Genomic DNA, 25,110 nt, shown 5'->3' with positions numbered 1-25,110 from the left:
ACTACATCATTACATAACTGCCAAATTATATCATTACATAACTGTCAAACCACTGAGAATCATGGCCCAACCAAATTGACACACAACCCTAACCATTACAGCTAGTTTTACTCTCGTCTCACACCTTGGCATTCATTATTGCCAGACATACATCATTAATGCACAAAATAGTCAGAAAGTAGATTTTTTTACTATTGTCATTAATGTAAAATGTTGGATAATGAGTAGTTGGTAAGTGAGGAGTAGGTGTAGTTGCTTGGCTAATAAGCTTTCAGTTGTATGATTAGAAATTGTAGTTTAAATTGGCAGGGTGACAAAAATAAGTGTCAATATTTTTTATAATAATGTTATTAATCATAATAATAGCTACCATTAGTAAGTGCCTACCATGCACTTTACATCCTTATTTTTCTTAATCCTGACAACAGTGAAATAGGTGTTATTTTCCGATTTTACAGATGAGAAAACCAATCCTCAGAGATACTATGTAACTTTTCCAAGGTCATACAGCTAGTAAGTACCAGATCTAGATTTGAATCCAACTTTTTAAGGTTCTTTTCACTATATTATGTTGTCTTTTCATTATATAATGAGAGTGATCATTATAACTGCAGTGCAATGAATTACTTAATATGGCCCTTCTAGCCATGGTCTTTGTGATTCACACACAACGACTGAGTAGGACTAAGAAAATAAGGTATATGGAACCTGTGATGGTGTTATGTGTTAACCTGGCTAGGCCATGATTCCCAGTATTGTGTGGTTGTCCTCCATTTTATGTGTTGTGGATCCCGACCTCTACATGTTGATGAGGCAGGATTGGTATAAGGTGTGTCTTGGGTCACAGCCTTGCAGGATGGCATAAGTCAAGCCCCACCCTTACTAAAGTTATGCCCTTCCCTGGGGTGTGGCCTGAAGCTAAGATATAGGTGTGTATCCTGGTGAAGCTCTCTCTCTCTCTCTGCATCTGGATCCTGCATCCAGTTCGTGATCAACTGACTACCCCAGAGGCCTGCTGTCTGATCTGCTGATTCTGGGATTCACTGGCCTCCACAGACCCTTGGGCCAGCTGCCTATCGTGTGACCTGATTTGCCACTTCTGAGCCTCGTGAGCCAGCAGCCTGTGGTCTGACCTGCTGGTTTGGGTTTGTCAGCTCCTGCAGCTGCGTGGGTTGGGAGAAGCCTATGCCTGACCCGTGAATTTGAGACTTGCCAGCCTCCACAACCTTATGAGCCATTTCCTTTATATGATTTGTGAGTTCTGTGAGACGTTGCAGCAAATTTGGGAACCCAAAGACAGAAGGGAGAGTACTGAGTGGAGAGGGAGTAGTTGATGCTAGAGATGATACAGTGGTACAGTAGCTTGGAAAGGTTGAACATTTAGGACGTCTTTAACCTCCACCTCATAGAACCAGCTTTGTGCTGATCCTTTTAAAATAAATTATTCATTTAATAACACACATTTCTGACATTTGATTCTTCATTTTCACCAAGTTGGTTGTCATCAACGAAAGAAGATTTCAAAATTTAATTTGGAATCCTGTTGTTATAAACAGGCTCATTCCTGCAGCTTGTTTCTATTTAACAGCCGTGCTCAGATGCACCTCATTTATTTATTCTTATGAATTCTGATAACAGGGCTATTGATGTAAGGTCAGGTCAAGATGCAAAATATTATATCTTCTTTTACTCATGTTGGTTTAGCGGACCCCACTAAAGTTAAGTCAGCTAGATGATCACAACTCACTTTATATCTTCAACATTCAGAATGAGTAAGGAGATGTTTCCTCCTTTTCTTCCTTGACCAGGGGACACCTCCGCTGTACCCCTCCCTGTGCCCCATGTCCACACGACTTCTGAACTGCTGTTACACCTCAGCATGGTTTCTCAGTTGTCTGGTATTTGTACAAATGCAGCCCTGTGACAGTTACGGTCTGAGCATTTTCAGCATCAGATTCCCTCTTCTTCCCTTCTATAATTCTATCTTAATTCTCTCCACCCTCACACAATACTGATCCAATCAGAGAAAATATGTAGATTCTGCAGCTGAACCTGCAACATAGCAGATTTTGCAAGATAGCATTCAGACTAATGCTATGAATGTGCAGGAAGATACTGTGATTCATTCATTCATTCATTTATCCATTGAGGAGGCAGAGCCAATATGGCACTATAGACATGTATTTATCTGTCATTGATTCAACCAACAAGTATTGATGACTATTATTATGCCAGGCCCTAGGCATGTAGAATACAAAGATAAATAAGACATGGCTCTTGCCCTCAGGAAGCTCACAGTCTAATAGGGAGGATAACAAATAATCATAAGGCAGAGTGACAAGGATAGAAGAGGAGTTCAGTAACCTGGTTGAGTAACCTGATTCCATAGAAGTCTCCACTGAAGAAATGAGGTTTGATTTGGGTTTTCATTGGGTGTTTCTCAGACAGAATCAAAGACTACTGGGGCTGAGGGTGAGTCATAGAGATGTGAAGCAGCATGGGTCTTGGTGGGGTCTCAAGTCTTTTATGAGCATCCCAACAGAGCCCCCACCACCTCTATAACTGTTTTGGGGGCTTTCTCTGACCAGCCTCACACTATCAGTGCTCACCTTCTGCAAACAAGGCACATTCATTGAATGGAGCATGATACTAGCTCTACTCTGAGTTTTCTAGAGTAAAATCTTTTAAGCAAGAATGCTTCCATTTCCACAAGAATCCCTTATTTACGTGATTAGACTTGGTCTCTATCAGATGCTCTAAGACTTGGTGCTTTCTCTCTCAGGCCAAGGCTCACTGAAGATGCTGCCTATATCTGCCTTTATATATTGTTGATCTCCTACGATCCCCCAAGAGTGAAGCCCACCGTCATAGAACTTGATAGAAATGGCAAAAACAAAATTAAAATTTATCTGTTAGGACAAGCTCTATCAAAAAGTATTCTACAGAATAAATGGCATTATGGGCAGAAATAAAAAGGGGTCCATGGTCAAATAAGTTTGGGAAATGCTGGGTTTAAAAAGTTAAACTGTTTCTTTACTGCAGGATTTCTCAGAGGTGTTAATATGTGAATGTGTGTTGTGATACTGCTGGAGGGGAATATAATACACAGCATTATCCAGTCTTATTTGATCATAAAACCATTTTTTATAGAGGTGCATATCTTTCATGTAATATACTTTGTGTAAAGGTATATTTCAATTTCTCATTTAAAGTGTGAAAAAAAATCAAAATCAAAATGGGCTTTAACACCAAACTTCATTTTAATTGTCTGTGGTAAGTATACCCTCATACAAGTAGCTTTGGTGCCTGCATACACTATATTTATGAAAATATGATTATATATGTAGGATGTGGAGCCCTGGTGGTGTGATGGTTAAGAAATTGGCTGCTAACCTAAACGTCAGCAGTTGGAATCCACCAGCTGCTCCTTGGAAACCGTACGGGGCAGTTCTACTCTGTCTTATAGGGTAGCGATGAGTCGGGATCAACTTGATGGCAAAAGGTACGGGTGAGGGTGTGTTGAGCAAGAGGGGAGAGAGGGAGAAGAAGAGAAATGTATCCAAACTTTGTAAGCACGAGTGCATTTCTATATGTGATTACTTCTGATGCACATTATTGATTAGGTCATTCCAATGAACTAAAGTTTCTCATTTGGACAAGCAGCACACTGAGTAGAAATGTATTAAAAAGAAAACACAAAGTGGAAATTCAGTCCCTACAGGCATTCAGCGCTTTGCACAGGCACCAAAAATCAGTGTGCAAGAGGAAATGTACCTTCATAACTTCCCTAGATATGAATATTCTTTGAAAAAGAGACTTAGTGGCAGTGTGCAGCCTAGGCTGAAGGAAACTTTAAAAAGGAAAACTATGAAAGGTAATTAGGAAATTGAGAATTGTTGGGAGGTGGTGAAGAATGGGATTAGGCTGTCACTGCAGATTAATGTGCCCCAGTATTTCACTTCTGGGACCTGGCCGAAAGCGACAAGATGGGTTTTCATTCCCAAGAAATGAGTATAAGAGATTATGCTAGAAATGAATGGAAGAAGTCTCCTAGGAGAATATGCTACAAAGCTGCTCGGTACTGATATTTAATCATCAGGGGCAACTGTAATAGAGCGGCAGAAGAGTGGGAAATGTCGTCCCTGGACAAAACAGGGGAGAGGTGTTAACAGAGTCATTTCAAAGCACTGTGGTATCACTGCTCTCTCTACCTACTGATCATTCATCGCACGCACTACAATACTTAAAAATTAAGAATAAAATATGAAAATGCAAAAGTTCACTTATCAGAAAGGCTAAGAGAATAAATCATATATGCTATAACTGAAGTCACAACTTTTTATTGTAGAGGCATTTTACACTTTATATAGTAATTTGTCCCTTGCTAAACGTCTCCTGTTTCTTTATAGCCTTATATGTGAAAAAAAGGTAGCATATGCTTTGCCACATAAAAACTGGTGCATTTAAATCCCATTTCCAAACCACTAGAGAGGCTGGAATTAGAGACAGTGATACTTTAACGGAAGGGACTGTTTGTTACACTTCTTTATTTCCACAATGCCTAGCGTAATGCCTTGCACATAGAAAACACTCAAATTTGGAGGAATATGAAAGGAGATAAGACTCCTTCAGTGATTTCTGTTTTCACTCACTGAATAAATCTTATTCTAATCAATAAAAAGGTAGTTCCTTCACCATAAGGAGCCTTGGTGGCACAGCAGTTAAGCGCTCAGCTGTTAATTAAAAGGTTGGTGGTTTGAACCCACCAGCCGCCCCACTGGAGAGAGATATGGCAGTCTGTTTCTGTAAAGATTACAGCCTTGAAAACCTTATGGGGTATATCTACTCTGTCCTATAGGGTCCCCATGAGTCCGAATTGACTCGATGGTGAGGGGTTTTCCTTCACCATGATGTAAAAAGGACTCTATCAGCATTCGTTGCTGAAGGAAACATTAACTGGGGTTGGGTGGTGGTATTAGGTGTCCTAAATTCAAAAGGGACTCCATTCGGTAGGTGCAGGGCTGATAGACATCCCTTGAGCTGGTAAGTTGTAGTAAATTATATACAAGGTTAATTGAGGAAACACATCATGCTATCTTGAAAGAGGCAGATTTGATCATGTGGCATGAGGATGGGGGAAAAAGATTGAATTCTAGTGTCAGACTTAATACCTAGTTAAGATGTGTGAAGAGGTCCCTGGCTGGTGCAAACGGTTTGCGCTCAACTAACCTAATGGTTGGCAGGTCAAAGCCACCCACCAGCTCTGTGAAAGAAAGCCCTGGTGATCTACTTCTGTAAAGATTACAACCAAGAAAACCCTATGGAACAGTTCTACTCTGTAACACAGAGTTGCCATGAGTTGGCATCGACTCAATGACAAAGGGTTTTTTTTTTTTTTTGGCATATGTATGAAAGCTGTTCAATCTTATGCAAGTAACCTGATATTTGGGAACTATTTTATTTTGCTCGTGCTTCCATAACAAAAAATACCACCAGCGGGTGGCATTAAAGAATAGAAAGCTATTGTCTCATAGTTTTAGAGGCTAAAAGTCCAAATTAGGGCATCGGTTCTAGGGAGAGTCCTTCCTTGTTGGTAACCCCTGGGTGTTCCTTGGCGTTCCTTGACTGCTTGAAGATATATCTTCACATGTGATTTGTCTTTGACCTGTGTGTGTCGGTGTCCATTCTGCTTTTTTTATAAGACACCACTCAGAAAGGATTAGGTTTAGGACCCACCCTAATTCAGTATGACATCATTAACATAACAAAAGAAACACTTTGATTCCAAACAGAGTCATATTTACAGGTATAGGGGGTAGGACTTCAACATAACTTTTTGGAGGGCACAATTCAAACCATAATAGGGATCTCAGTTTCCATTTTTGTAAAATTAAAGCATTGAAAGATATGACTACTTAGGTCTAGTCGGTTCTATGATTTTTATGACTCCATGTCTTGAATTGCTAAATGTCAAAATATATTTTAGTTTTCCAGAGTTCATGTATGTGGCAGATCAGGTAATAAACTAGAAGTTCAAAGGTCCAAACTAGATATCACAAATCATGGAGGAGAGTATGATGCAGTGGTTAAAGAATGACTATTGCAGTCCAACAGCCCAGGTCCAAACACCAGCTATTCCATATTCTATATGTATCAATTTGGGCAAGTTCCTGATCTTTCTCAGGCTTGGTTTCCTCCTATAAAATGGAGATAAAATTACCTACCCCAGGGATGCTGGCTTGAAACATAGTAGACAACAAATAAATTGTAGTTTTTTTCATCATCTCAGGGACTGTTAATTGCAAAGAACAGAAATGAAGTAGAACCAGCCAGTGGCATCACTAGGGGATGCGGAGGGCGGGGAGGTGCGGAGTGCACCTCCTGACACTGTCAGAGGGGGGCGACACCAAACTGACCCCAGAGTTCACGGTAACGGCAGTGGCGGCGACGAGTAAGCTGGCGCCGTTGGGGGGAGGGGCCGCCAAGGCAGTCACGTCATTAGGGTTGGTGTCACCCATCACCCAGTGGTGTAACTCGTCACTCCCCTACCCCCTAGCCAGTCAGGGTGCAAGCAGCCGGGCCGCGGTGCCTGCTATTGGGCAGAGAGCAGTGTCTCTGCCTTGGCCAATGGGAGAGGGGAGGAACTACGGGCAGCCCCGAGGAACCGGGGCAGGAGGGGTGGGCCAAGCCAGCGTGGAGCTGGATGCAGCCTGCAGAGTGGGAGAGCAGGAGATGGGGCTGGGCCGCTCCGCCCACGTGGGTGGGTTTGCCTGTAGGCCCCACCCAATCCCAGTGGCGTGGGTATGTGTCACCATGAGTTAATGCATGGGTGACACCAACCCTAGTGGCGCCACTAGAACCAGCTTCACTAAGAAAAAGGCTGATTAAACGTTACCAAGGACTGTGAGGGAGCCCAATTACCAAAAGTACGGCTGAGTCTCCTAGAAATAGCGGCAGAGGATGCAGAAAGCCAGGGATCAAGTCTGCTTTTCCTCTGTCTTCCTCTAGGTTTGTATAGTCTCTCCTTTCTGCTTCTCTCTGCATATCTGCTTCATTCTTCTCTCTGCAGACTGAATGTGTTGTTTCTCTCATCTACTTGGGATGGGGGCCATCACAGTTTTCCCAAAATGTCAGCCTCAGCTCCCCGGTCTACGTGGACCTGTGACTTGGATCCCCACAGCTACTGACTCAAATATTATGGTAAACCAACCTCAAATTCCTGGGAGATAAAATATGATTGGCCTGGCCTTGATTAAGTGTTTAATCTTGGTATGAACAGCTGAGGGGTCAACTGTAAGCAGAATTGCCTCTTTCAGTGGGAAAGGCAGGCTATCTCTCTCGGGAGGGGACCACTGGTATCTGAGTGAAGTATTGTGTATGTCACTATTAAGACAACCCACAAGGGGCTTACTCTTGTTTTATAGATACATGTTAGACCACATCTCTCTTTTCTTTATGTGTAAGTGGTAGATTAGTAGGGGGCTAGAGAGAGAGTGCTAGAGGGAGATACACTGACAATGATGCCATGGGCCTGAGAGAGAGAGAAATCCTTAAAAAAAATAATGGAATGCAGACAAGAACTCAAAAATAGGGACTTCTCAGACCCTTTAATGAAGGCACACACAGTTTATACTTCATAATAGGTCTAAGGATATTTTTATCTTATAGTATAGCACCAAAACTATGTTTATAAAAAATATGCTTTATAATAATCTATAAAAGGTTACTTCTGTTTAAGAAATCAGGAAACTTTATTAAAATTGTTAAAATAAAATCTCCTCTAACTGGGATAGAGAATAAGAGATAGAGGGACAGGTCTGAAGGGGAAAGACTAAGACTGATGTGACTGTGGGACTTCAAGCAACTGGCATAAGTTCCTGGAGATAAGCAGAGAATTATGGTTCAAAAATATGGATTTGGGGCTCATCTGCAGATGAGTGGAAGCCCTGAATAAGGACCTACAGAGCAGGAGAGGATGGGAGAGAACATCCCCAGTGAAGGGTTGGGCAGGGGAACAAAGGCTTTGAAGCGGACTGAGAAGGAAAGGCGATAAAGGTGGAGGATAATCCTTTGTCAAGGCGACAAGGGAAGAGGGAGAGTTTCAGGAAGTAGGGAGTGGTAAAATACGTCTGGTGCCAAAAAGCGGCAAGAAAGAAGGACAATAAAGGGTCCAACAAATTTGGGAAAAGGGACCATTGGGGACATTACTGAGGGCAGTTTCCCAGGTGAGGTGGAACTGGAAGCCAAGTGGGAGGAAAAGGGTTGGGGGAAGTGAAGACAATGAACATAGACAACTTTCCGAAGAAGCTTGACTATAAAGAAAAGAAGAGAAATAGAACAGTACTAGGAAGAGAAGTGGGGATTAAGGTTTTCTTTTTTTTTCAGGATGAAGGAGAATTATTCATATTAATAGGATGTGAAGAGCCAGTAGAAAGGGAGAGGTTAATACAGCGGAGAGAGAGGAAGATTGATGGCGCAAGATCCCTGTGGTAGTAGCAGGGAAGGGAACCAAGCAGAGGCAGAGGGATTCGCCTCAGATGAGAGGAAGGACAGTCCTTTCACTGATACAGGAGGCAAGGAGGGAAGGATGGGGACAGATAAGTTTGCAGGTGGCAGGAGAGGAAATTGAGGGAGTTCTCAATTGATAGCCTCAATTTTCTCCGTGAAGTAGGAGGCAAGGTCATCTGTGAGTGGTGCGAGGGAGGTGGTGGAGCAGGAGGTGGTGGAGGAAGAGAGAACATTTGGTATATATAACTGCTAAGATCAATGGGAGATGGAGCCAGCTAGGGACACAGAAAGATTGCTGGGGAGTACTGAGTGCCCAGCTGAGTTGGGAGAACATAAATTTGGTAGGTCACAAACTCTCAATTGTGACATCTGCTCTTGTGGAACTTAAAAGTCTAGGTACAGCAGTAAGAAATTGAATTGTTACGTTGAACCAGGGCTGATGTTGTGAGGTGCATATCACAGAAAGTTAAGAGAAACCAAACCAAAACCAAACCCGTTGCCGGTGAGTCGATTCCAACTCATAGTGACCTTACAGGACAGAGTAGAACTGCCCCATAAGGTTTCCAAGGAGCAGCTGGTAGATTCAAACTGCTGACATTTTGGTTAGCAGCCACCAGGGCTCCAACATTAAGATGGTCAAGAAAATTTAGGATATTGAGAAGGGAGGGTTGAAGTGATAGCCTGTGGGATAGAGGATGGTTAGAGAAGGATACACGGTCAATATTCATCTGCTAGACCCGGAACAAATGTAGGGGCTCAGGACTCCAAGGTCTCAATGGGTAGGTGTTTTAGGGAACAAAAAGAGTGGTGAATTGAAAGGAGCCTGTTGTCACCAAATGGGATATTAAGAGTTTCAGATTTTAGAGGCGGATTTGTTCTGAGGGTTTTGAAGTGGATTATCTGAAAGTTAATCTTACCTCTTGGTTGAAGCCTTCCCTAACCACTACACCCCAAATTATTCTCTCCAGCCTCTGACTTCCCATGTCATTTTGTGTGACACAATGTTAAAACTGGACCCTCAGTATAAGAGTCAGGAGACATGGGTTTTGGTCTTATTTTCTGCACTCATTAAGTCCTGCGGCCTTGGCCACAGCGTGAGCCACCAGGCAGTGGCTATCTTGACCAGTACATCTTGATTAAAAAACCAGTTGCTGTCAAGCTGACTCCAATTCATGGTGCCCCCCTGTGTGTCAAGGCAGAACTGTGCTCCGTAGGGTTTTCAATGGCTGACTTTTTGGAAGTAGATCACCAGGCCTTTCTTCTGAGGCACCTCTGGGTGGATTCCAACCTCCAACCTTTCTGTTAGCATCTGAGCGTATTAATCGTTTGCACCACCCTGAAACTCTACAACTTCCTGAGGCACAGATTATTCTGTCCATGCACATTATGTACACACCCCCGGCATTTATGTAATTCCTTTGTTTGTTCCCCACCTTTCTGTGGGAGTAAGGATGGGAGGCGCAGAGACGGTACTCTTTCTGTGCAGCTTTACTTCACTGCACTTTATACAAGCCTCAACACCCAAAGACTCCCAGGAAGAGATTCTACTGGGGGAAGCAAGAGATATTTTGCTTCATAAAATTCCCCAAGAACACTTTTATTTTAATAGCCTCAAAGCCAGATTTTGAGAGTAGCAGTTTCAAGAAGCTTATAATGCCATGAAAGCAAATATTCTGGGAGGGGGAGAAAAGGCCCTTTTAAAAACTGAGCTTTGTTATCTGACTGAGGTCAACAGACACAGACCAAATCAACAAGCATGACATGAAGGGCAAATTTGCAATTAAAAGAAGAATAGGGAATTATAAAGATGGATGGGCCCCATGACACGCACACCCAAGCCTGCGTGGCCTTGGCCTCGGATGCCAGAAATTAATGCTTTACTCTTTAGCATTTGTCACCTTTGGCTCTGAACAGAAAGGCAAATGCATTAAAATAACAACAATTAGAACACTTACTTAGCTTGGAAGGCATTGTTGGTTCCCCTGTGGTCGAGGTCGTGACACAGGCAGCCCACAATCACCGCTAAAATTTCCACCTCGGTCAGAATCTTTTGAAACCCAGCAGTCTGGGAAGAAGGGAAAATGGCAACAGTCACTACTGGGGGCAGGTAGGATGGATAACGCTGGTCGGCTGAGCAACAATCAGCTCTGTTTTCATCGCCGCATCATTTAAGGAAATGATTAACTGCCACCTCCTTCGACGACAGTAAGTTGGGTGGTCACTTGCACAGCCTAAGGTCCCCGCAGTGATGAATTAGCTCGCTGTCACAGTGGCCCACACTGCCACACCAGGACAAAGTTCAGACTATTTTGTTGCCTAAGTTTGCACTCTCCAGATATAGTGACAGTTTGGCCAAGGACCAGAGCAAAATGTGGTTTGTAACTGCATTTTAATGAGCATCGTTTTTAGTGGTCGAGGGAAAAAGGAGAAATGTGACTTTATAAATGAATGCTGTATCCACCAGATGCCACTCAAACGAAAGCAGGCAAAAATAAAAAGTATTAAAAGGAACAACTTAGAAGTATTCAAAGTGTTATAGGATGACGTTTTAGAAGTTCTTTTATACATGCTTTAATTCCATATTCACTTGGCAGACAGATGAACATTTTGCAGTTAATAAGGCAGTGCATGTCTTAAAAACTAGAATTTGGCAAAGGATTAGGCAACTTCAGATTGAGGATCAAGTGGGGTGTCCGTTACTTGGAATCGTTTTTTTATTATCCTCTGGTCGTTTGCCTGTGAAATGCATAGGTGGGATGTGATAACTTTTGGAAGCAGTTTGATATAATTATGTAACCAGGAGCAGAAATGGTTTGATTCCTGCTGGGTCTTTCATTAGTTTAGAGGAAGAAATGGACCTCTGGGAAAGCAGACCTGGATATTTTCTGGAATTACAGGCTTTATGTCTTTTCCGCTTTTACTTTGTAAGTTTCCCATTTCATTACTTACTAAAATCTTTACAGAAGGCAGGGGGAGAGGAGAGGTAGAGTTCAAATTGCTTCACTTTTCGTGTGTGTTTTCTCCCCCAAAGCTAGGAACAGTAGCTAGTATCTGTAAGACACTTTCCTTAGAGCAATAAACACTTTGTTTTTGTATTAGTTATGCTGTTATTGCAGAATAACTAATAGGTTCCTGTGTTGACAATTTTATTCTTAAAAATGGACTTGTCTCCAGTCTTACATTTAGAAATACATACAACTTCATTTGCATAGCATATGGAAATGTTAATAAATTATCTGGGGGAATGAAATAGTCCATGTCAAAGTTTGTGCCCCTATGTTTTAAAATCCAGAGTTGACTGTTGGCTTTTCTAAGTTTTATTTTACTTAAAATATTACCTGCATAGTCTCTATTCACCTGGAGCATCAGAGGAAACTCAGGAATAGGAAGAAATGAAATGTGTGACTAATTGCCTCTATGACCAACTGCCACTTTTGCCATAGACCAGAAGAACTGGATGGTTCCCAGCTACCATTACCGAACATTTTGATAAAAGATTCTATAGAGGAATCCTGATCAAAAGGGGGAAAACGTAGAACAGAATTTCAAATTTTCATGGACTCCAGACTTTCTGGAGCCATGAAGGCTGGATGAGGATGAACCCCTGAAACTATTGCCCTGAGATAATCTTTAAACCTTAAACTAGAACTATCCCCTGAAGTGCTCTTAAAGCCAAACAATTAGTTTAGTTTAACTAGTAAAAAATGTTTGCCTTGAGCATTATGCTTTTTTAAGAACTATTTATATGGGATCAAACTGACAACAGCAACTTGAAAGATTAGATAGGAACCTTAAGGGGTAATGAGTTTATGTTAATGGGGAAGGAACAACTCAGAAAAGGAGGATGAGAATGGTCGCACAACAGGAAGTACGTAATCAATGTCACTGATTTGTACATGTAGAAACTGTTAAATTGGTGTAAGGTTTGCTGTGTATATTCTTAACAACAAAATAAAATTAAAAAAATGTATATTACCTGCACTAGTTTTTATAAAATTCAAATTGTACTACAAGACTTAGAACCAAAAATAGCTGTCCCCTAACCTTCCCTTTTCCTGATTCCCACAGACAGCCACTTTTCATTTTCCTTTTTACCTAATGTGACAGGTATTTACCACTATATTTCTATATAATATGCACATATTATTAGCACTTGGTTATTCATCAAGTACTTGTATAATCCTTCCTGTGTGCCAGGTACTGTCCTAAGAGCTTTACAACTATTTAACTTATTTAATTCTTCTACCAGCCCCGTGAGGTAAGAACTATTATTGTTCCCAGTTACAGATGAGGAAACTGAGTCATGGAGAGGTTAAGTAACATGCACAGGTCTCACAGCTATTAAGTGGCAGAGACTGGCAAACTCCCAGCATACTTGTGCCAGTGTCTGCCCTTAAACACTGATGTCTTGTGGCAGGCGAGGACTTGTGTTCACCTACACACACCCTTCCTTTCCTCTCCTCATACTTCCATCCATACTCACTGCTTTCCTCATTGTATTTCTACTCTGTGACTATTATTCACTGCTGACCCAACTAGTATCCAATGGTTGTGTTTCCTTCCTTATGTAAATGTTTGCATTTCCTGAGTTAAGATTTCCTTGAACATCTGACTAAGTCTTCTCACACCCTGTCCAACTCTGTAAAATGCTTCTCAAAACAAGTTTAAATGGGGTCAAAACCACCAGATGTTTTATTAGATCCATTCATACCGTGGGGCCTCTCTCGTAGCCCTGTTCCTACTGTTTGGTCTGGATTCTCTCTTTTTCCTGCCAGCCTCCCTCCTGGGATTCCCCTCACCATCATCAGGGATTGGGGGCTCCTCCTTCCTCTCCTTGAGCTGGTCTCCTACCTCTGCATCCCACGACTTTCTCTTTCTTTGTTTACTCCTTTGTTTGCGGGACCACATCTGCCAATGGCTTCATGAAAAAGGGTGTTAATTTTTTAACACTGGGGTAGATAATTCTTTTTTTTCTTGAGACTTTGAATGACTGAAAATGTCTTTATTCTTATACTCAGTTGTTAGCTTGCCTAACAATTCTTATACTCAGTTGTTAGCTTGCCTAACAATTCTAGGTTGAAACATTTTCGCTCAGAATTTTGAAGTTCTGCTCTATTGTTTTCTGGCATCCAAAATTGCTTTTGAGAAGTATATACCAGTCTTATTCCTAATCCTTTGAATGTGACTTGATTTTTCTCTGTTTTAGAATCTTCTCCCTATCCCTGGTGTTATGCAATTTCACAAAGATATTCTTTGGTTTGGAACTTTTTTTACCATTCATTGTGCTTGATAAGCCTTTTCAATCTGAAAGCTTGTCTTCTTCAGTACAACTTCCTTATAATCTTTTTTATTTTTTAATATAATTTCCTCTTCACTGTTTTTCTGACCTATTTGAATGGGACTCTAATTGGTTGAATATTGGACTTCTCATACTGATTTCCTCATTTCTTATCTTTTCTTCCCATAGTCTATTTTTACTTTTTTTCCTCTTACTTTCCAGGAATAAGACTATTTTTAATTTATAAGCATTTTCTTGTTGTCTGCTCCTTTTCTAATAGCATGCTAGTCTTCTTTCATGGATGCAGTATTTTATCTTTCTGCAGATATGATAGTTCCTCTGAAATTTCCTTCTGCTCCCTGAACTGCCTTTTTCCTCTGAATTCCTTCTTTTCTCTATGTTTGGTGGTTTCCCTCAAATGTCTGGTAATCCTTGGTTGTCAGTCATATTTAAGAGTAAAGCATTAAAAAGCTTACAAAATGTACCAGTGCATGTGGGTGGTGCCAGCAGATTGCTGGGTTTTACTACAGGGTGATCATGTAACTGGCTGGTCTTTTGCTGGAGATCCTTAAGTGTCAGCATCTGAACTCATTCTCTCTGGAATGTCCAATCTGTTGCCTAGGGATGGCGAAAATTTGGGTGTTGGCATTCTAAGCAAAGAAGACTGTACCTTCTCATATTTAGTAAGTTTAATCCTCATAGTTTGCTTAATTCTCTTGTTTTCATTGTGTATCTCATATTAACGGCCCCCCGCCGGCCCCGACTGATATCCCCAAGTCTGGGGTTCAGTTTCTCTGGCAAATACTCTGGTTTCCTGTATAGGTGGGGAAAGAATAGTCCTCAGACCGTGTGGAGATTGGATGGTGACTTGGGGACTCACTGTCTGCATCACTCTCTCATCCCACCTTACCCCTATTTTTGTGGTATCTGATGCTTCCAGTTTCTGAGAAATGATAGGTTCTGGGGGCCATTGTTTCTCATGTGTGCCTTCTCACCCACCCCCTCACTCGTGAAGGCACTTGGGATGGACCTTCTTCTCTGCTAAGTTATGAACCATTCCTCCTTCCATATTCTGCCTTCATATATTATGGTTCCATGAAAGGTAGAATTTGAGTATGTTTCTTGTTCTCCTGATATTTTGGGGTGATTTTTGAAAGGAGAAGGTGGTATAAATGTCTTTATCTGTCATTTTGAAACTGTAAATCAACTTTGTTGGTTTGGATCTTGCTAATACTAAGTAAATCCTGAAAGTCTATCAAGGGTAAAATAATTACCAATGATAATGCGGAAGTAAGTGTTGTAAAAAAACAATGGAAGGGCACTGAGGTCTAGGGAGATTTTGCCTGTGAAAATGCTATTGACTAGAACTAGCAGCTGAATCAGAACAGTAAGAATAGGGATGGGATAATGAGAAAATAAGGCAGTTCTACCAGAAATTTAGGTAGAAGTTAAAATCTAACGCCGTCCTAATTTTTTAAGCGATGAGTTTTCATTCATTGTATAATAGAACATATTTTGCTATCATGTTCTACACAGCCATCTTCCCTCCCTGCTCCCTCTGCCTCTTATACTACTTATATTATGGATACTGTGGAGAATTTGACAAAAGTCATGGACCTTCTTCCCAGAAAATTTTCTCTAATTTTATGGTGTTCAAAGACCCTGGAGCCCATATCTGAATCTTCAGAGTAAAGAATCCCTGAAGTATAGCATAACCACAGTCACACAAAACATATTTACCTCCTTTGACTATGATACCTGAGTTACTGAAGCAGCACCTATCTCTTGACTGTGATTTAAAGCTGCCTGGTAAATGGTTTCTGAAAATCGTCAGGCCTGAAACGTGTCCACCTGCCACTACGTGTCCACTTGCCTCTCCTCCTCCTCATCCATCTTCCTTCTAGTCCTATCCATTCAGAGCTACATTCACCCATACTGAGCAGAAAAACTCAAGTGACTGCTGAAGACAAGGTATTTTCAAAAGAGAACAGCAGGAAGAGTATTTTAATGTATTTATACCACCCTTCACCACACTATTTCATTCTTAATCAATTTTCAGATACAATTATGTCTTTTCTGCTCTTGACCCAATAATTATGGGTTTTATTAGCTTTTAGCTTACTATATGTTCTCATCTGTATTCCCTCATGGTCCATATTAGAAATAAAAAGTAGTGAATACAACATATCTAAGAAAAGAGATGGTCAAGGCATATAGACCTAGTTCTCACCTCATCCTCTCCACAAAGGCCTTGTGACTGCCCTCTGAGCTGGCCTCCAATGAACACCCTTCATTGGGCTAAAATGTATGCAAGAATAACCCTATCCTACACTACCCTGAAGGAGCCCTGGTGGCGCAGTGGTTAAGCGCTGGCTGGTAACTGAAAGTTCAGTGATTCGAACCTGGTTTGCGGGAGAAAGATGTGGCAGGCAGTCCACTTCCGTAAAGAGTTACAGCCTTGGAAACCCTATGGGGCAGCTCTACTCTGTCCTATAGGATTGCTATGACTCGGAATCAACTCAATGGGAACAGGTTTGGTTTGGGTTTACCCCGCCCTAGCCATTGGAGCATAAAGTAACTGGAGCTCCAAAGGACCAAAACCAGTAAGATTGATTCACAGTGATCTCCCATCATTAGCCAGCATAAAATTTAAACCAGCTCAGATGTACCACATTTTCAGAACTGATCCTGTGTGATTCTACTGAATGGGGAATATCATGGCTAGAGAAAAATGACTCTTGCTTTGTGGTTCTGTTGAATCAAAAAAGGTATAAAAACAGCAGCCATAACATCAACGCCAGATAGTACTATAGAAGATTCATTCATTTAACAAATGTTATTAGGTGCCTGTTATATATCAAGCGATTAGTATATCTGAGAAAAGAGGTTTGGAATAACACTAACAACAGTTAACACTTTTATAAAAACCAGAAACCCATTGCCGCCGAGTCAATTCCAACTCACAGCGACCCTACGGGACAGAGTAGAACTGCCCGATAGGGTTTCCAAGGATAGGGTTTCCAAGGAGCAGCCGGTGGATTTGAAATGCTGACCTTTTGGATAGCAGCCAAACCCTTAACCACTTCGCCACCGGGGCTCCAAAACTTGTATAGCAATTAGTATATTCTAGGCACTGTTATAAGTATTTCAAATATATTACCTTGTTTAGTTCTCACAAGAACCCTCTGAAGTAGATCTTGTTCTTATCTTGCCGATTTTATAGATAAGGATATTGAAGTATGAGAATACACAGCTAGAATGTAATGGAGCTCAGGCGACCTGGCTCTGAGTTTGTGTTCATATCTTTGGGCTATAAAGCTTATACAGCGAGGGTATAGGTGTAGTTAGGTAGCTTTTAAATACTCTTATGATAATAGAGTGTTACATAATAGGGCTTTCAAAAATCAACTGGTGTGTACTTTATTCCATGAAGAAAATTATTCTTAAAGAGTAAGAGGTTAACATTACAGAGCCACTGACATTTTGAGTCTAAACACGGCTCTGGTGCATCAGGAGGTAGCTGATAACGAATAGTGCTTTACAATTAAGGTTTAGAGAGAAAATCAAGATACAATGGTATATACGGAATATTCCAACTTTATAAAATATATAAATATATGCATAGGAAAAAGACTGTAAGGATGTACATCAAAATGTTAGCAGTAGTAGGATATTTTCCATGAAGAGTATTTATTAATTAGAATACACATACTATATGTGTATATACATACGTGTGTGTGTAGACAGCGAGAGAGTCCTGGTGGTGCAGTGGCTAAGTGCTCAACTGCTAACCAAAAGGTCAGTGGTTTGAACCCACCACCCTGCTCTGCGGGAGAAAGATGTGGCAGTCTGCTTCCATAAAGATCACAGCCTTAGAAACCCTATGGGGCAGTTCTACTCTGTTTTGTAGGGTCACTATAAGTCGGAATCGACTCAAAGGCAATGGGTTTATATATATATGCACACACATATATACGTGTATATTTATATATATATATATACGCACACATGCAGAGTAATTTTACATAAATAATGTGCACCTTCTGCGTTTGTTTGTTGGCCACATTCTCCCCCACAAGGTATTTTCTTAGGCACCACTATGTCAATTTTTTTTTTTTTTACAGGTTGCTGTGAAGAAAAATTAGCATAGCACACTTATGTGGATGCCTCCCAAGGGGAGGGTGCGGCCAGCAAACAAACACAGAAGGCGCGTTATTTGCTTAAAAATAACTACACACACACACACACACACACACACGTATGTATAAATTCTTTTTTATTTTAAGAATATATCCAACCTTTATCAAACTGTTTTAGCTTGGAATAAAATCCTGGCATCTTGAAAGGTGTCCATTCATTCATTTACTCGTTCAACAGATATTTATTAAGCATTTACTCTGTTCTAGGCACCAGGGTCAGAGCAGTGAAGAAGACAGGCACAGTACTGGCCCTTGCTGCACATACAGTCCAGTATTGCTTGGCACCAGCCAGAATAGTACTACGGAGCACCCTTTTCTAGTGAGAAACTGTCAGCCTCAGGAAACTAATAAAGCACATGTTTGAGCTCCACTTGCATTTAGAGCAAGCACAGCATGCTTCTGTGACATTTTGTGTGCTTCAAAATGGAATGGCAACCTCTCAACATAGAAACTCCAAGGGCAGGCTCATGGGTATGAAACTATCCAATATGCCCCCAAAGCAATGCTTTTAAGCAGAGGAACTTCTCAAGCTTTTGGGTGGAAAACCAAACCAAACCAGTTGCCATTGAGTCGATTCCAACTCATAGAGACCCTATAGGACAGAGTAGAACTGCAACATAGGGTTTCCAAGGAGTGGCTGGTGGATTTGAACTGCCGACCTTTTGGTTAGCAGCCTGAGCGCTTAACCATTAGGCCACCAGGGCTGAAGGGGATTTCAATTGCTTACCGCAAGTGTTTATGAGAAGATTTATCCTGCTCACTGCCATCCTACCTTCTTTTTTCCTAAAGAATCCTATCTTTGTCAACCAGAGGTAGCATGTGATGAAAGCACAAAAGGGAGAAGACCAAGTATTCAACTCTAATTCTCTACTAAAGGGAAAAAACCTACTCAACAAACTATTAGTGGTTGCCGTCAAGTCGATTCCTACCCATAGTGACCCTAGAGGAAAGAGTAGAACTGCCCCATAGGGTTTCCAAGGAGTGGTTGGTGGATTTGAACTGCCGACCTTTTGGTTAGCAGCAGTATCACTTAACCACTGTGCCACCAGGGCTCCAAAACTATAGTATCTAGATTTAATGTTCAAACACACTTGGCATTTACAGTAACTTTTGTTTGCCAATATTTGGGTTTAGTGATCTGATAAAGGGGCACTTCAGTCCCATTTTGAAGTCTAGCAACCAGACTTTTCCAGCAGCTCAGGTGCCACCACCCAGCATTGACATGTTTCGATGTCTCCTTCACCAGAGCACACAATCCAACACAAACCAACTATGGTTTGTCTACGTATCCACAGCAGTGGGACAGGATAGTTTGGATTAAATTTGCTTCTCTGTCTTTTCCAAATGAATGTGACCAAATACTGATTTGGCATTAATTAAATATTGACTTAAGTCTACAATGGTCCTTTCCTTACCAAGCTCAGAGTTGGGAAGATGTTATCTCTACACTTAAATGACTTTCTTTTATAGGCAGAAGTTTCTGAAGGCACTTAGTATAAAATCAGGAAACGTAAGTCATGTTTTGGGCATATGTTGACTCTCAACCTAGGATAATATTGCAAATGCTTGTCCTTGCAAGTCTCAGAAAGGCAAGGCAGCAAAACTTAATCGTCTGTCTGGTACAACTGTATATACTGAGTATGTGTTTAACTCATGGATAAAAAGAATTTGGATTGATTTTATATTATTTCATTTATTATTTTTAATCACTACCAAGAATTTATTTTTAACCTACTTGTCACCATAATTGAAAAAAAAATTATTTATTTTGGGAAGTTAAAAATGTAAAAAATATAGAGAATACAATAACGAACATTCATGTGCGTATCACTTTGCTTCAACAGGAACCCACATTTTGCCAGGCTTGTTCCAACTATCTCCTGCCATGTACTGTTTTGTTTGCTAGAGTATTTCAAAGCACACCCCTGGCATCTGCCCACACTCTTTATTTTATTCTCAAGTAGTCCTGATGAGGTCAAACAAAAACCAGTCTGCCCTCATATTTTGATGAAACATACAAAAAGATACACAAATGGTATAAGAAATTTTTCCAGTAAATCCCTTAATAAGACTTGAGAAAACTGAAGTTTATACTTCAATTTAGATAATGTACTAAACATAGCTATACGTACGTAACACATACTACATCTCAAAAAAAGGCAAAAAAAATTTTTTCCTGAGCTGAGTGGGCCAACACTGGGGTACGTTTGAATAGTAGATTCTTAAGGGCTTAGCTTTTCACCGCTAAGAATGTATGTGCTTAATGGTTTTTTCGAGGATGAGGACAGCATATTTTGTCCATGTTTAGGAGCATAGTTTATATTTTATTTATGATAAATTACTAGTAAACCGAATATCATATAACATGTGGTTTGTGAGCATAGAAAATGAAACACATCACATGGTGAACATTAATTGTGCGGAAAGATAATCTCCTCTCAAAGTGCCACAAAAGGCCAGGTATGTGAATTTCAAGAATATGAAGCCTTTTCAAAGCTTACCCCAATTTTTATTCATCGTCACTGGATAAAAATTAAACAGGAGGCCAATAAAATTTTTTTTTTAAATTTAAAGCCCCCAACTTGACACACTTAGGTGCCAGGTTTCAGTCTTAAGAAAGTGCCACTCCCAACCAAGTCATAAACCGTGTAAAATGGAGGCTGTGATAAATGGTCGTGGCTCTGTTGCTGGGTCTCCCTGACCTGAAGGATTTGGCTGGCATCATAAAACACAAAGCAACAGACTAAGCAGTTTACCAACACCGTAAAAATACTGAGAATAAATACACTTCAATAAAAAAATCCTATATTGTAACTAGGCAGCCGCAGCCCTGAAACCACAAACATGTCCTTACAAGCCTGTGTCCGTGAGCCAGAGCTTATGCTTTCCCCGTAATGCTGGACATGATTACATTCATACACTTTAACAATTTACATGTCCTAAGAAAAACACCCAGCTCTGGCTGATGGTGCAGGAGAATTTATTTTCACTAGAAAAGGAATGACCCATAACTCACGAGTGGCAGAGCTTAAAGTGAGTTATGGAGGTTACTCTCCTGTGTGAGAAAATGGATTGGATTATCCTTCTGCTCAATTGTATGTTTGGTTATTAGCCCCAGGTTCTTAATTACGTGCGATTTTGACTTTTTTCTTTTATAAAATAAATGTGGATAAAGGAAATGTCAGCTAGAAGCACGGAGTGCCTAACTGGGACCCTGAGATGTAGCCAGAGAGAATAAAAATAGGAACCTTCTTAAGTGATTAAAGGCAGGAGTCTTAAATGTAATTTAAACATAGCATTCAAATTGATTAGCTCCATAGTTAATTTATAGTGCCTAGCACTGATGGTCTGCAAAAACATTAAAAATCACTACTGTCCTAAATTTAAAAAATTTGCCATCTTTTAAAAGTCACACCAGAAGCCAAAATATATCTACATGAAGATTAAAGAATTAATTTTTCTAATATGCAGATTTTATTGTATTATTATGATAATACTGCCATTTACTTTAAAGTAAACATAACTAGTTACTACTTACATTAGATAAGGAAATGCAATTAAGAAATGATGTTTGATGATTATTGGTATGAGTATAGTTTATTATTTTATTATAATCAGTTCGTTACAGAACAAAATATCTCGATCTCTTTGTATCTTCCAAGGTTACCTCTACAAAGGAATTACATTTCTTTTTATTGAGCTTAGGATTCTGGTTATTGAGTGAAAATATTTTATTTAAAAATCTAATTGCTTCTGTCATTTTTGGGGAAGGGGAGAAGCTCTAATTCTGCTTCCAAGATTCTCCTTCCAGAAGAAATTTTCTACCTCAAAAATCAAGGACTTTCCTGAAAACTGCAGATAGCAGACAGCGCATTATCATCACCCTGGCTAACAGGACAGATTTTTCTCCCTAAATGTCCCTTCTGCTCTCTAGTTTGAATTATCAATAAAACGACTTGGCTAATCTCTGAACATAACCTTGTTGACAACACAAATATGGACTTAAACATGCTACCTCCACATTTAAGATTTAAGAAGCCCCCAGTAAATGTCAGGGGATGTCAGTGTGTTTGCTGTGATACTTGGGTATTATTAGTGTTTAACTGCAATTCCCAACAGCGCCATGCCGCCAGCACTACCATAAATTTTAATGTGATCATGTGCTCTTCTCTTTTCATATCCAGTGAATTCTGCAAGATCATAATATTCTGTATGAACGCTCGCTGAACCTTAGTGTGATGTGAAGAAAGAACAAGATTTCTAGCAGTGACAGCTGTTCATCATTTTATAGTCGTTGTTTTTTTTTTAAACTGCACACTGAGCAACATGGCTCCCTGAATAACAATACCCTAAACTAAATTCACTCATTCAATTAATCTTTATTGAGCCCTTACAGGATGCAGGGCACGGCCCAAAGTGCTAATGAGTACATTTATGGGACAGTAAAGAATACTGACTCTTAAGGAAATCTTTCTTTTTTCCCCTTGGAAAATCTGTCAGAGATCATACATCATTTATAAAAAAAAAAAAAAAAAATCTCTGCAACCTCGGCATCTCTATATGCCTTTTATTTTATGAATACAAACAAAAGCACAGCCATTTCCTGTATCTGGTCTACACTGTGAATCTAAGAAATTTGTTCATCATCTTTCATTACGTATGTGCTTGATGAGATGTTTATTCCACAAGCTTGTATAAATATAAATAGAATTTCTATAATTATCATTCATCTGCAGGATTTTATTCCTTTTAACCACAAATAGTAACTGGTACTCTACACTGCATTTATCTGAGGAATTCAAAGTACTTGGTATAGTTTAGCTTCCTAAATATTTCTTTAAAAGCAAAGAATAATTATTGAAGCCTTCATTTTACAAATTTGAAAGTTCAGGTCAGGGGGATACCCAGTGAACTAAATTTCCACCACTTCATATCAAATTGCCTATCCTACAAATCTTTTTTTTTTTTAATTTCCAAAGGAATAAAAACTGCTTTGTTACTTAGACATACCTTTGAATACTTTTGCAAAATACAATTCCATGTTTATCTTCTGTTTTTGAAATGATTTTAGGGTTAAAGGTTAGGAAGCTGGTGTGTATATCTGTAATTTTCTTGTCCTGTTGTACACGGTGCCAAAATTTTTGCTCATCAGTGACACACAATTATGCATTTTCCCATTACCAGAGATAATGAGCTTAGGAAAATACACAACCACAGATTTAAGGTTGCACGGAGAGTATTCACGCTAACAGCAGTGTGGTCAATTAGAAAACAGGTCCATCCTGAGAGCGGGGGCTGTTTTCTGGCAGACCGGTTTTGTTTATAACTTTTTTTTTTTTTTTTTTTTAATATCTTTTCTGTGGAGAGTGTGTACGTCTCAGTATCTCCTGTTCTTGAAGAAAATAAACCCTTTTAGGGAAGGTTGGTAAGTTTTTTTCCTCCTATTTTCCCTTTTCCCTGGCAACTGGTTGAGAAACTTTGCCTTGGAGCACCATCTAGAGGAAAATTCAGCAACCTGTGCCATGCTCTCTTGGCTTTGTGACCCAGGCTGAATTCAATGGTTGTATGGTGATTTTTTTTCTTTTTTCAGATTAATAGAAAATTTGGGTACTAAATCAACACAAAGATATGGAATATGCGAATCAATTACAAAAACAAAAAACAGTGAAAGACCCTTTAGTCTTTAGGAGAGCCTGAAGCAATAAATACCTATTCGTGGAAATAAGTAGGTTATCATTTTGCCATAGGCTGAGATCCCTATTTTAGAAATTAAAATTGATGAGTAAATTAAATTTATTTTCACCTTCACTTATCAAGTAATCTTTGTTATTTCTGTAATTATTTTCTTAGGACATCCTGATTAACAAGATTTCTTATGGTCAAGTTGGAGAAGATACGGAGGATTGATCGCTTGTGTTAGAGAAAAACAAGAGTTGACATTTTCAACTTATTATACCCTGAGTCAAGCTCAGCACAAATTTAGTGAGCAGAGAATAATATCTTTTCCAGATGTGTTTCTTCAATTCAATGTGAAGGAGAAAAAATAATATTCACCAATGTACTCTTTCCAAAGCCATGTTTTGATTTTGCAGCCTCTCCCCACTCTCCTACTCCTTAGAGAACTTTAACAGCTAATTCTCATCTTTCTGCACTAGCATGAATACAAAAACAAAACCCAGACCTTCTCCAGCAGAGATAACTCTTCAAGGCTGATGAGCAGGCTTGCAAAAACAACTGTACCCTTGAAATATTCTGACAGTATGAGTATCCCTACTGTGGTGACATAGTCTTTGAGTTCCACTTTCTTCAGCTTTTTGAAAAGGATAAAGATTGTCCATATCATGAAAACATTCACTGAAGAAAACTGAGTATGTATTTCCTTCTTCTCCTAAGTGCCCACTTCTACCCCTCTGTCCTTGCCAACTTCCCCCAGCCCAACTCTTTTAACGCTTGTCATAAAAATTTATCTCTGTCCTTGACACCTTTAACTCACAATGTCATAGTCATTCCTTTTTCCTTTGTTGATCTAAGGTTCTTGCTTACTTATTTTTTGCAATTCACCATAAATTCACAGATGCTTCAAAATAATCAGTTAATAATTTCTTTATTGAAGAGCTTCTGTGAGCCAGACACTTGAACTCTGCGCACAGAAAATGATTCCTTCTCTACTGAGATCTGATATGGAAAAAATGAAATGAAGCTAGTGCATTATTTTTTTTTCCAACCAATATTGGCTCTTTAAGAATGAAGCCTCGCAGTTCAAACCATCGTCCCTCCTCACTTGGCTGGCTGACTGCTTTGATGGTGTATATTGTATGTAACAGAGGACTGGGCTAGTCCAATTTTTCCAGGTCAGTCTGCCTGCTCCTTAAGCAGTTAAAGACCCAAAAAATAAGTCCCCAAGTATAAGAGAGCAGAGAATTTTGTCCCATCTTCTTATGACATATGTACATTTGATTCAAGTCAATTGAATATGAATTTGTCAAAAACCTACCAATTGTACCATAGAGCTCAAGGTACTGGTGAGGCCTTCAAAAACAGGTGTTGAGTGAATGAGTGAATGTTGTTGAAAGAATTAGAATTTATCTTTTAACTCAAGTAGCTTACCCTATAGGAGAGTAAGAG

The 25,110-nt window shown here is 39.9% G+C and overlaps 1 protein-coding gene across 1 annotated transcript in view; it reads right to left on the bottom strand.

Annotated features, from left to right (window-relative positions):
- PDE11A (phosphodiesterase 11A) overlaps positions 1-25,110 on the bottom strand; it is a 436,579-nt gene that overhangs the window by 80,993 nt on the left and 330,476 nt on the right. Inside the window, exon 13 of the mRNA XM_004375469.1 lies at positions 10,464-10,573. Coding sequence (XP_004375526.1) covers positions 10,464-10,573 — 110 coding nt within the window. The remainder of the gene's footprint in view (positions 1-10,463; positions 10,574-25,110) is intronic.

The sequence above is a fragment of the Trichechus manatus genome, unplaced genomic scaffold (genome assembly GCF_000243295.1).
Source record: "Trichechus manatus latirostris isolate Lorelei unplaced genomic scaffold, TriManLat1.0 scaffold00037, whole genome shotgun sequence".
Lineage (NCBI taxonomy): Eukaryota > Metazoa > Chordata > Mammalia > Sirenia > Trichechidae > Trichechus > Trichechus manatus.
Note: the sequence above shows the minus strand (reverse complement) of the source record. Positions and strands in the feature narration are given on the sequence as shown.